At 44.0% G+C, this 13,699-nt stretch overlaps 1 protein-coding gene across 8 annotated transcripts in view; it reads right to left on the bottom strand.

Annotated features, from left to right (window-relative positions):
- DYNC1I1 (dynein cytoplasmic 1 intermediate chain 1) overlaps positions 1–13,699 on the bottom strand; it is a 237,002-nt gene that overhangs the window by 152,506 nt on the left and 70,797 nt on the right. For 6 of the 8 annotated variants that reach the window (XM_077936958.1, XM_077936956.1, XM_077936960.1 and 3 more), the window contains 2 exons: positions 10,048–10,107; positions 7,732–7,847 (listed from right to left, as the gene is read on the bottom strand). In XM_077936958.1, the coding sequence (XP_077793084.1) occupies positions 7,732–7,847; positions 10,048–10,107 (176 nt within the window). The remainder of the gene's footprint in view (positions 1–7,731; positions 7,848–10,047; positions 10,108–13,699) is intronic. The other 2 variants (XM_077936962.1, XM_077936961.1) reach the window with 1 other exon arrangement.

The following is a 13,699-nucleotide window of genomic DNA, read 5'->3' as shown; positions in this document are numbered from 1 at the left end:
TTTTCCACCATTGTCCCTGTACTCTGGAATGCCCTTCCTTCTACAATATGCAAAGCAGCATCCACCAGTTTTCTGATATCTTCTAAATATTGCGGGGGGGGGGGGGGTGTTCCAGGCTTTCCCTGACCTGTAGGACTTGGACCCTGTTATTACTGCCCATATAATACAGTGGTACCTCGCAAGACGAATGCCTCACAAGACGGAAAACCCGCAAGACGAAAGGGTTTTTTGTTTCTTGAGCTGCTTCGCAAGACGATTTTCCCTATGGGCTTGCTTCGCAAGACGGAAACGTCTTGCAAGTTTGTTTCCTTTTTCTTAACACCGTTAATACAGTTGCAACTTGACTTCGAGGAGCAACTCATAGCATGCGGTGTGGTAGCCTTTTTTGAGGTTTTTGAAGACTTTGGTGATTTTTGAAGCTTTTCCAAAACTTTTCCGACACCGTGCTTCGCAAGACGAAAAAAATCGCAAGACGACAAAACTCGCGGAACGAATTAATTTCGTCTTGCGAGGCACCACTGTATTGTTTGGGTTTCACCTCTGCTCTTATTATACTGATTTATTGTTTTTACATTGCATTTTTGCATACCACTAAGAGATCTTTAAATATTAAGTGGTCTAGGAATACTTCTAAATAATTTTTTAAAAAATGAAAAAAAAAGATTTACATTTTCAAGAACTCAGAAGAAATCTTCCTGCAGCTATTGAATGCACGCGGCCCGTCAGAGAAGCACCTACCATGTTCTCATTCACGTCGTGTTAAAGGAATAGTTTGACATGTGAGCCGCTGATGGCTCAGACATGCTGGGCGCTTTCTCGGCAAAGAAAGAAAAATGCTTTCCCTTCCCCAGCTGGGGTTCTATTTGCATACAGGTGTCATGAGGCTCCCTCTCCGAATAACGCAGCACAATGCTGGTTTCAGATGTCAGGATGCGAGGATGAGGGCAAAGGCACAGCAGAAATGGCTTGCAGCTAGTTATGAGACCCGGAGGTCAAGGCCATTAACTCGCGTTTGGGGCCAATTGTCACCAGGTGTCCCAGAAGCTCATTTGGTTTAATGCTTTGAACTGGGATGCCAGACTTAACGATCGGATTGATAACCACCCTGTGGGGAGGCCGAATCTACTCCCTAGGACATAATGACAGAGCTCTCTGGTGTGGGGGGGGGGGGAGAAGGGTTCGCCATACCGCCCCCGCCCCCCGTCCTTAGCAGAAAGCAAAGCAAAAGACTCTGCAGCAGCAAGGAGTGGAAGAAAAATAGAATCCTAGAATTCTACAGCTGGAAAGGGCCTCCGATGATCATCTAGTCCAACCCCCAGCAATGCAGGAATCTCAATTAAAGCACTTGGGGGGTCCGCAATTGGCCACATGCCAGGCTGTGTCCACCTGCAGGAAGATTAAATCAAACCTCCAGCCACACAGAATAATCTCAAGAGTGCCGTCAAGCCTGTCAGGTGTAAGCATGGACCAATGGTACCAAATAGTATGGGAAACAGCCTTACTAGAAAAATTAACCAATACAGTGGTACCTCAGGTTACATAGGCTTCATGTTACAGACGCCACTAACCCAGAAATATTACCTCGGGTTAAGAACTTTGCTTCAGGATGAGAACAGAAATCGTGCGGCGGCGCAGCGGAGGCTCCATTAGCTAAAGTGGTACCTCAGGTTAAGAACGGTTTCAGGTTAAGTACGGACCTCCGGAACGAATTAAGTACTTAACCCGAGGTACCACTGTAAACTGAAAGTGACACGGGGACAAATAAAAGAAGACAGCTCCACCCTGGTATGGCTCCCCTTTATCACATACACAGCGCAACAAGACAATGACAAAAATACACTAACAGCATACAAATCAGTATAGCTAACCTGATCCAAAACACCCACCCACCACACTCACACATGAAAACAAAGATCACCACAGCCAACCACAAATGAACAGCCGCACCCTAGGCCAACCCCAACCTCTCTCACCACCAAAGGAACACAAGTGAACAGCAGAGAACCTGCACAAGCAACGCTGACACAAACCCCTACATATACTAAGTAAAATAGAAACATTGCCACTCGACCCCACCCCCACCCATCTCCCCCCCCCCTCCACCTCTTTCCCCTTTTCTTCCCAGTGTCTCAACAAATGAAACTGATTTGTAAAAATGTTACGGGGGGGGGGGGGGGAGGGATATACGAGAGAGAGACAGTGAAGGAAAAAAAGAGAGAGTGCCGTCCAGCAGGTAGGCATCTCAGAATGTGTTTTAGAGAACAAGATGCTGTCACACCCGCTTCCTTGTGTGAGGCTTATTTGGGTTCCTTTTGCTTGACAGCAGCATTCTTTTTCCTCATCCAACAAGTATGTTATTGCACATTTATGGGAGTGACTCTCTGTGCTGAATTTTGGACCTTTTTATGGGATGATGCTTGTTGACTGATACTCCAAACAGCTGAAATTTATACATACTGATGCAGCTAACGCATCAATAACTACAGTATCCCCGTCATTCTGATCAATTCAGTTAATGGAGTTATAACCAATTCCTAGTGCACACTTCGCGCTATAAGAAATAGCTATTTCTTAGTGTCACACAAATATTAAGATCTTAGGTTAACAAATCTTAAGTTTGTTATTCTAAAAGTGACTGGATGGAAATGTAACTTTGAACAGAAGAAGGAAATGGATAGTGGGACACAGAATAATGAACCACAAAAATATTTCTATATAGGAGCGTTATTACATGGCAGCTATGAAGGTGACCAAATTTAAAGAAAGATAGGGTTTGCCACAACTCTGCTAATTAGTCAGCTATAGTCACTAGAGTATTGGATTTGGATGAGGGAAACCTGAATTCAAATCTCTGTCTGTAGGCAAAGCTCACTAGATCACTCCCTCTCAGCATAGCCTCACAAGATTGTTGTAAGAATAAGTCCTCTGAGGACGGATGTGAGTTGATTTAGGGAAGGGCTGCAACTCAGTGTTAGAGTATCTGCTTTGCATTGCATCCAGGTTCAATCCCCAAGATGTCCCAGTACAGCTGCGAGAAACCCCTGTCTGAAACAAGACAGAAAGTCAGTGTAGACATTACTAAGTCAAATGGGCGAATGGTCCGACTCAGTGCAAGTTGTCTATGTTTGTTTCACTGCAAAAGTGAAACAAAGAAATAAGAAATAAGAAATCTTATAATAAACAAATAATAGAGGAAGGCTGTGATACATTTTTAAAATTAACCCCCCTTGTTTTAAAAATGTATATCCTGCCTAATTTCTAAAGAAACTGTTACACCCAAACATTACACAATATTAAAATACCTCGCAATCGCCACTCCTGGCTCCAGTCATAAGATCAGAACATTAAGGTGCAAAGCCTAAGCCTCCATCATTTCCAAAACAACCATTAAAATGGAAACATAAGAAATAAACATGGCGGGGGGACTAGATCAGACAGACGCCTTTCTAAAAAGCCCTGGTGACGGAAGCCGGGCACAGAGTGGGAAGGTCTGACAAGACAGATAAATAATTGTTATGCAGAGCAAGGCAACATAAGGCCAGCTGGATCGCCCTAAGGATCCATATAGACCAGCATCCTTTCTGTCCCCAAAGTGGTCTTCAGAAGCACAATGCCTTTGGATGTGCATTAAAGCTGTGCTGCAGGCCTGGGGAACCTGTGGGCTCCCAACATGTTGTTGGACTCCAACTCCCATCATCCCTGACCACTGGGCCAAGCTGCTTGGGGCTGATGGGAACTGGAGTCCAACAACACCGGGAGGGCCACAGGTTTCCCTTCCTCTGCTATACAGTGGTACCTCGGGTTAAGTACTTAATTCGTTCTGGAGGTCTGTTCTTAACTTGAAACTCTTCTTAACCTGAAGCACCACTTTAGCTAATGGGGCCTCCTACTGCTGCCGCACCGCCGGAGCACGATTTCTGTTCTCATCCTGAAGCAAAGTTCTTAACCCGAGGTAATATCTCTGGGTTAGCGGAGTCTGTAACCTGAAGTGTTATGTAACCCAAGGTACCACTGTACCACCAAATTATCATGGATAGAGCTGTCCACCTCTATGAAGTTGTCCAATTCCCTTTCAAGAATAGCATAATAAATCTCGTTCTATCAGAGAGAATGCATGCATTGTAACAACAAAAGCTTATGTCTTAATAAATGTATTTGTCTTTTAAAATACCAAAAGATTCTTTTTAGAGCTCTCTCTCTCTCTCTCTCTCTCTCTCTCTCTCTCTCAACTCTCTCCTTCTGGAACAACAGATCTAACAGAGCTGCCCTTCAAGAAATCGTTACCAGGCAAGAGGAAGGCACGGCCCACTCCTCACTCATGTGAGCCACAGGTTAAGTGAATGTCTATATTCGCCTCATGCATCTGCTCCTTTTGCCATTAAAATTGCTCCCCGCCCTTAAATAATTGAGACAATGTCGTGCTTCCATATTCAGAACTGCTCCCATCTTCATGCCTATTCAGTTTCCTCTGATCGCCTCCTCCGCCACAATGTCAGTTTTTACATACACCACTAGAGGGTACTCTATGTAAGTTTCTGGAGTAAAGAATAAAACAAAATTTTTCCTCCAAAAAAAATCCATGTTTTGAAAGAGAAGCATATGTTTGTGCCATTTCTGAAGGCAAATTCTGCCGTTTCACACCCAGTCTTGCACTTGGGTTTTAGATTACAGTGGTACCTCGGGTTAAGAACTTAATTCGTTCTGGAGGTCCGTTCTTAACCTGAAACTGTTCTTAACCCGAGGTACCACTTTAGCTAATGGGGCCTCCCGCTGCTGCCGCGTGATTTCTGTTCTCATCCTGAAGCAAAGTTCTTAACCTGAGGCTCTATTTCTGGGTTAGTGGAGTCTGTAACCTGAAGCATCTGTAACCTGAAGCATCTATAACCCGAGGTACCACTGTACTTCCGCAACAAATAGATTTACGTCGCTATTTTATTACATCAATATATGCTTTAAGGAGACAGTGCTTTGGCACCTCTGCCAGGCAGCAAGATCAAATGTTAAGCAGTAGGCTAGCTTATTGGAGGGCTGAGCTAAATGTAACGTTGGCTATCCACGAGATCTCCCATCTTTCTCAGTTAAGGTGGGGGCGGGGAGAGGAAGAGAGTGCTTTGGGAGCAGTCCTATGCAGCTGGAAGTGAAGAGATTCATCCTTTCAGCAATGTCAGTTTATTGACCTGAATTCCTACCCACCCACCCCCACCCCATCCCCCAAGCTGCTGCTTGCCCTCAAAAGAAAAGCATTGAAGGCGCCAACAGTTTGTCTTACGGCAGGAAGAGGGAGCCACTAGCCCTCCAGATATTGTTAGACGCCAATTCATCTTCCCCAGGGAACATGGCCCATGGTCAGGAATGATGGGGGCAGTAATATAACTCCTTGATGGACCAAGCATCTTTTGACAAAATGAGATTGCTTCTGTTTTTATTGTTCTTATGTATTCTGTGTTTTTTATATTGTAATTTTGTGTTGTGGACCGCCCTGTGACTTATGGGTAAAGGGCGGTACACAAATTTAATAAATACAACAACAACAACAAACAACAACAATAGTTTTAGTCCAGCGACATCTGGGGGGGGCCCAGATGCCCCATTCCTGCTCCAAATATTTATTCTGCTTTGCTAACTCATTATGGTGATTACCTTGAACAGCAGATAAAATAAAGGCTACTTCAGAAGGCACATCGATTCAGTAATTATATGAGTGCTCTAAATGATTTGCTCAGCCTTCCCTGAAGTATTGCCCTCCAGATGTTGTGGGAATTTAACTCTCCCAGCCAGCAGGGCCAATGGTCAGAGAACACAGAAAGATGCCTTGTTGAGTCAGATCATTGGTCCATCTTGTACAGTACTGGGAAGGTCTTGGAGACTTGCAACAGGATGCCATGATCCACAAGGACAAGTGTTCCTATGTGTTATGGTGTGTGGATGATGATTTACTAGTGAGAGAGAGGAGCCTTTTCAGAAGTATCCTTGTTATAATCTCAATGTGACCTCTGTGTCTCAGGCATTTTGAATGAACAGTGAGGTCAAGAGGCATATCTACAGCATCTCAAATTGTACAGCGAGCCAAAAATGACATGTTATTTCTTCCCCTCAAATAAAGGAAGTTGCAGGTTTTCCAACAAAAAAATACATTATTCTGTGGAAGGAAGTAGGATGCTGAATAGACCAAAAAAAGAAAGTGGAGGAAAATGATATGTCTTCTTGATGACTCAACTACTTGTTTAGAAGCTGCCAGCCAGCCTCCACACCTCCAGCGTATACAGAATAATGAAACAAGACAGATTTTCTAAGCTATATCTCCCTTTTAGTTTGGAAACCACCAGGAAACTGCTGAAAATAAAGAGCTTACTTGCACTGCAGATCTGTTTTTTATTTTATTATTATTTATTGAACGTATATCCTGCCTTCCCTCGAGCCCAGGGCAGCGAACATACAGCATTTCAAAGGAGAAACAAAGCAAAAGCTTTCTAAAATGGTCAAGACACTCTTAAAAACAAATAAAATTAAAATATCCAAAAGCAGTTGCAGTCTTCTCTCCATCTAATTAAAAGACTTTGGATCTTTTCGTAAAACCCTACTCAAGTCTTCAGAAGCAAGCAGTATTTGGAGGGGTGACGCGAGGGAGGAGAATGAGGCCAAGGTCATTTGTCCCTTATTCCCACACCGCCACTGCTATGTGATCCACTCCTCAGTGCTGTGTATAGTTTGAGGCTACCAAATGGGCATAAGTAGGATGAAATCCTGGGCACACAAGGCTTCTTCATGCTCACAGGGCTTGTGTGTGCATGTGGAAGGCTGCCCCGCTGAAGATCCACCTTCCAACCACTGGAAGGGCGCAGAGTGTGGGGATATGCCAGAGTATGCTCACACTCTCACACAATTATCTCCATATGTTTTTGAACATCTGAACAGCATTAGTGTGCTGTGTTAACCTGGAGGTTAAAGTTGCAATCCCATGCACGCTGACCTCGGAACATACTCAACTGATCATGCGGACCGGCTACCACTAAAATCTCAACAAATCCAGTGTAATGTACAAACACGTGTTGCTATTGGAATGAAAAAATGATTTCCTTGAAGACAAAACCAAGACTACAGCCAGACGCAATTCCTAAGTCATATTGGTTGCTGCTACAATTATTTTGTGAATAATATTATAGTATATATTATAGTTATATATTATTGTTGTCAATGTGAAGTAACTCCATCTGAAGCACAATCAGCAGGACGTCAGTGATGTTACTGTGTCTGCCACTAATAAACCTTCCACTCTCCCTCTCCAGAGAGGTTAAATGTAACATAGAGTAAAACAACATAAAATAATCACATTTCCTGGGCTAGTCCACAGGCCACATCCAAAGAAAACAATGAATAAAATGCTTTAAAAACTCCACACAGAAGCATACATGAGATAAAACAAAACTAAATAGTAAAAATGGAGGAGATAAATGTCAGAAAGAATTGGTAGCCTCCCAGCTCAGGAACTCCACCACAGTTGACTGAAAGGGCTTCTAAGTAATGTGTCCTGAGGCTGGAAGCTTTTATTGCAAAAGAGACCATCCTCCAAATCACATACCAATTACTTCTTTGTAACAGAAAGCTTGCTATGTCTTTCACTTTCTAATACCTTTATGGTGTGCGATATTAAAGTGATCACTGATCAAAGTGAGCTTTTTTTCTTCACTCCAAACATCTCGAATTCCACGGAAGAAATGGTAGCTGCTTTACCTTCAGATCGATGAGTAGACAAAGGCGTCTGCGTCTCCTTGGAATAGGACACCACTTCCCGAGGCAAGAAGTCCACCTGGGTGATCTTTGACACGCCCAGTTTGTGTAGGCGGCGGCTGGAACAAGCAAACCAAAAGGCTGGGTTAGGTACTGGAGTGTGCCATCAAAAGCGCTACGGTGCTCAGTCATGAACACAAGCAGCAGCCTTATAGTGGGGTCAGACCATTAGTCCTTCAGCATTGTCAATGATGACAGGAAGTAGCTCTTCAATGTTTCAGGCACTGTACTTCCCAGCAGAGGCGGATTTAGGGGAGTGCAACCAGTTCAGCAGCACTGGGCGCCGAGCATCGGAGGCACTGCAGAGGATGTTACAACTATTATTTAGAATGGAGGATGAGAAGTGGAGAGGGGGCAGATTTTGGCGTCACACAGGCTGCTGTGAAATTTGAGACCCCAAGGTCCGCCACTGTTTCCAGCCCTACCTGGAGATGCTACCTGAACCCAGAAGCTTTTGCACGCCAGGCCTTTGCTCCACCACTGTGTTAAGTCCCTTCCCCAGTTCCCACAGGATGTGGGGGGTTTTTCCATTACCAACTTAACTTTGCTTTCTCTCGGGGGTTGACACTGATGCTGCAAGCTAGAAAAGTGCTGTTTCTACTCCGTTTTGCTTTAAATCGAGCTTTCAGCAAAAAATAAAATTGACCTGGCAGTATAGCAGCCACCATTGCTAGTGCTGCAACTAGTCTGTTTTTGAGAAAGGATTTCATAAACGCCCCCAAATGACTCTTTTTCACAGCTCTGAAATTGCCACTGTGCATTAACTCAATGCACACTCCAAAGCATCAACCGCAGTCTGTTCACAGGATGCACGAAGGGCGTCATCCAACCTTGCCAGAATCTTTTACTGCTGGATTCTAAAAGCTGAACCAGACAAGACACCATTCATGCAATCGGGCACGCGGGGAAAGCGCTACAACTTGGTGGTGGAGCACATGATCTGCATGCATAAGGCCCCAGGTTGAAACCCCAGCATCTCCAGTTATGGCTGAGATTGCCTGAAACCCTAGAGAGGTGCTGCCAGTTAGTGTAGGCAATATGAGCTAGATAGACCAGTGTTCTGACTCAGTACAAGGCAGCTTCCTGTGCAAATTATTTTAAAAAATAAATCGCAGTGCAGGAACTGCCCCCCCCTTCCTTTCCTGATCTGTGTCAGGCCCCCATGCCTTCCCCTTACTTTCTCCCCCCCCCAAAAAATGCTAATTTTGTGAACAGCATTATGCTTCGTTTGTCCTTAATAATCAAAAGATAAAAACAGAAGTTGCTTGACATTCTTAGGATAACACTGGTAATGGTACTGCAGTCCTGTCTTTAAGATGGACAGGATATTTCTTGCACTACTTCTCATATTGTGAGCCTATACATTATGGTATGTGGAAGCAAATATCCCTGTATAAAATGGGGCTTGTTCCCAAAGTAGGTGTGCACTGGGCTGCAGTCATATTCTGCTCCTTGCCCACCTCTAATCCAATAAAAAAATGTTTTATGTATGTAACCAATACCTATCCAAATACAGTTTTAAGGTTATTTGTAACACAACCCAAACATAATCTCAGAGTGGGGAAGCCCGGGTGCAAATCCCAGCTCAGCTATGAAGCAAACTTTGGGACAGTCACCTCTGCTCAACAGAAACAACCTCGCAGAGCTGTTTCTGAGCCCTCTGGAGGAAGTCCAGTGCAAAAATATTACATCAATGTATTATATATCATGGTACTGAAGAAGCCAACGTTATGTAAATTGTATTAGCTAATTTATTGGCTGCAACTTTCAAAGGGTTAATGGGCTAAAAGGAAATAGAAATATGATTGATGTGATATTAATAAAATACTTTGAACAATGAACAAGTAGGGGAAATCTGGGGGCTGCTGGTGATGTGAAGACATGCATGTTGATAGTACACACCTACAACATGCATGTTACTGTTTCCACAAACATGCTTTTCTAACATTTCATCTCCAGCGAAATGAAAATGTTTCTTTTGAAAACATCAAGAGCGCACCGGACCCTGGATGTTTTCACTAGCCACAAGCAGTGACCATTTTCAGAAAGCTTCGCTTCCGTTTTTCTCAGAAGAAAACGGTCCTTCCCCAAAAAAATTTAAAAACAAAACAAAAATAAGAGTACTGTATGACGCTGAGGATTTGGCACACGCATACACGCAAGGAGAAAGCTGACCGAGGAAGCAACTTCAACATAACCAGTGCAAACAAAGTCATAGTATAACAAGAGGGAAAATAAAGAACGAGAGTGGACATATACCCAAGTTCAGAGTCAGACTGAAGCTGCAGCACTGAAGGGTCTGTGTCCCACTGCAGGGTCCTAGCGAGGTTATCAGCAGCACAGCACAAGGGGAGGAAGAAGAACACACAGAATTAACTGCAATGACGGGCTGCAGGGAGAGGAACAAATCACTTCGTCGTTTGCCTTATGCTGTAAAAGCACAGAACACAGCTCCAAAAGTACAACAGGGAAACACAGGCAATATCACAGAATATCTACTGTCAGACAAGAGCAGGTAATTCTATCAAACTCTCTTTCTCTGTCAAAACTGGAGAATGTTATGCTAGCAAGGACAAGAGGCTTCCGACTTTTGCTCAGCTCTGCTTCACTTCAAAAACAACCACCCTGAAAGACCAGGTAGGCCTCAGCTGCTTAACTGATGAATATACTGTATTTTTCCATGTATAAGACATAGCTGTCAACTTTTCCCTTTTCTTGCGAGGAATCCTATTAAGAATAAGGGAATTTCCCTTAAAAAGAGGGAAAAGTTGACAGCTATTGTATAAGACTAGGTTTCCCCCCCTAAAAAATAATTTCCAAAATTTGGGGGCGTTTTATACATGGATAGATCTTTCCCCATTTTCTTAAATCATAGTCCCCAAAAATAGGGGGTGTCTTATACATGGGGCGTCTTATAGACGGGAAAATATGGTAATCCAGAGCAGATGGTGTTAAATGTGGACTTTCCCCCCAACCACCCACAGTGAAGAAGCTGCATCCAATTCGTAGCTCAACATCAAGGTCAACGGGGAAGCCCTTGCGCTTGCTGGAGCTCCATGAGTACACTGGAGCACCCATGTGCTTAAGTGCCCTGGAAAGAGCGTTCTGCAAGCAGGTCGCTGCATGCAGGTTTGTTGCACCAGAGGCACAAAAGGCTACATTTGGGAGGGCAGGAAATCTCTGCATGCAACACTCGAGGTGTCTGCATGACACGTGGCATGCATACCAACTAACAGATGATCAGCATTGCCAGCTATGGGTTAAGAGGACTGAGCACATTTAAGGCAGGTAGGAGAGGAAATCTGGAAGCACAGCAATGAGAGTGCTTCCTCCAGCTGGGATCTGGATTCCCAGCACTAGGACCAAGTGATCTCTCCATTCTCATTTCAACTAACAGATGGATTTGAGAAACAAATGAATGCAGAAACAAAAAGTGCATTAAAAACATTACAATTCTATACATACTTATCTAATACAATGGTACATCAATGAAATTATTAAAATACAGTGGTACCTCAGGTTAAGTACTTAATTCGTTCCGGAGGTCCGTTCTTAACCTGAAACTGTTCTTAACCTGAGGCACCACTTTAGCTAATGGGGCTTCCCGCTGCTGCCGCGCCGCCGGAGCACGATTTCTGTTCTCATCCTGAAGCAAAGTTCTTAACCTGAAGCACTATTTCTGGGTTAGCGGAGTCTGTAACCTGAAGCGTATGTAACCTGAAGCGTATGTAACCTGAGGTACCACTGTAGTAGGTTATAAATAATTGTCCTCGCTACCTACTTAGTTTAAAGGCAGTTAGTTAGTAACTAGTTGACTAACGGGCTACATCTAAGGACACATGAATATACGACTTTGTTTTATAAATTGATAAATTGATAAATTGATTTTTCCAGGACCTGATCTTTTTTAAAAAAAAAATGACACAGTGAAGTAGTCTTGTGGCGGTTCCAACCCGGGAAACCCGGGAAAGACCACAACGTGCCACATTGCAATTTTTTAAGGTGTTCAAAGATACAAGCTAGGAACATACTGAAGTTCTCCTAAAACTAGTAGCAGCTGGCGAGGCAGTGCAGGTGCCACATATGAAAAGGGAGAGGGGCAGGGGCAAGGCAATGGAGAGCTTGGCGTGGGTTGGCCCCACCACTGTGCCCACACCACTTTTGTACAGTAAGCTAGCTTGCACCCCTCTCTTTCCTCCATTCAGGCAAGCAAAAGGCATTATCAGAGGACACATTTCAGCCAAGCAAAGACATTTAAGGAAAGTGTGAAGCAGGGCTGCTGAAGGACATGGTTATGGCACAGAAAAACTCCCAAGGGCCAGACAGAGAGGCTTAGAGGGCCACATTCCCCTGCCCTCGAGCCAGAGGTTCACCAGCCCTGGACTAGACCTGCCTTCCGCAACCTGATGCACTCCAGATGTTTTGGGCTACCACTCCCATCAGCCCCCACCAACACAGCACTTTGAAGAGCCTGTGTAGTGTAGTAGTTAGAGAGCTTGGTTAGAAGCTGGGAGACCTGGGTTCAAATCCCCACTCAGCCATGAAGTTCACTGAGTGGCGTCATGCCAGCCACTGCCTCACACCCTAACTTACCTCACATGGTTTTTGTTAGGACAAAATCGGGAGGAAGAGAACCACGTATGCCACCTTCAACTCCTTGGAAGATATAAGAGGTGGAATATAAATTTAACAATAAATTTTAAAAATGTAAAAAAAAATCACTTGCATCTTGGACTGAGTCAGTTGGGTCAATGTGCACCTAAGTGTTGACTCTACCCACACAACTATGGCAAAGAAAATTGGTTGAAAACTCATTCCAGCGCTGGATTTAGGGACAGTTGCCCATGGTCCCATCCTGGAAAACAACACACTAATCTGTTTCTTTTCCTCAACTCCCCCATCTGCAAAAGATTCAAGAGCATGCCAGAAATGTAGGTTTGCACAATAAAAGTGGATTAAAGCACACTGTCACTCAAACATAACAAATCCGCTTCCATTTTTTAATAAGCGGGATGAATGACTTATTAATGGGGAACGCAGCACAAACAAATCAGGATGAATGCTCGGTGTCATCTAACTTCCCCACTATCAATTCCAAATGCTCGATGAAAACCAGACACAGTCTAACACCAGCATAAGATTTGTGTGAGCTAACCAGGAAGGACACTCAACAAACAGGTTGCCTAGAGGAGCCCCTATATATGCTTCCTAGCTAAACACAGAGGGGCTGACTTCCTGCACAAAAGTACTATGAATTGATTGGACTGCAAATGGGACAATCACGCTAGATGAGCTCAGTTCCTATTAGTTACACTTTGGAGGGCAAGAGCAAGGGCACTGGCCACACGCTGACACATTGAGATGAAACAATCAATATTAAGTCCATTAAAAGAATACATAAATAAATAAAAGGGACCTTGCAGCGGGGCATGTTCAAAAGGATTTGAGCTGTAGTAAGGGAATCCTCCTGGTGACTTGGTTGAAAACTTGCCCAGGATTTTGTGTGTCATTGCAAAGGCATTTTTGAAAGCGATGCCTTCAAAATAAAAATACCAAACGACACAGACAGCCAATAAGATTTTGCTCAGGTGGCTTTGCATGAGCAGAGGCAGAATCTCTTCCTCCCAATACTTCTACCTAATCTGAGTGATGAAAGAGGAGGGGGCGGAAGATGCCAAGCACTTTCTGTGCCTAATGTGTTAGAGAAGTTGCCGAGATGAAACTGAAACAAAGTGAAAATGATCTGCCTAACACTGCCAAGGTCATTAGCGAAGAAAGTGTGATTTGCCGAATATGCGCCAGCTTCTAATGTCATGAGTATCGGGGGACCACTTATACCTGCACACCCAGGATACTTAGGGGGGGCGGGGGACACGCAGCTTGCTCAAGGCAGTCATTACCCCTTTGCTCC

The sequence above is a fragment of the Podarcis muralis genome, chromosome 12 (genome assembly GCF_964188315.1).
Source record: "Podarcis muralis chromosome 12, rPodMur119.hap1.1, whole genome shotgun sequence".
In the NCBI taxonomy this organism is placed as follows: Eukaryota; Metazoa; Chordata; class Lepidosauria; order Squamata; family Lacertidae; genus Podarcis; species Podarcis muralis.
The sequence above is the reverse complement of the archived record's forward strand: the minus strand, read 5'-3'. Positions and strand labels throughout refer to the sequence as shown.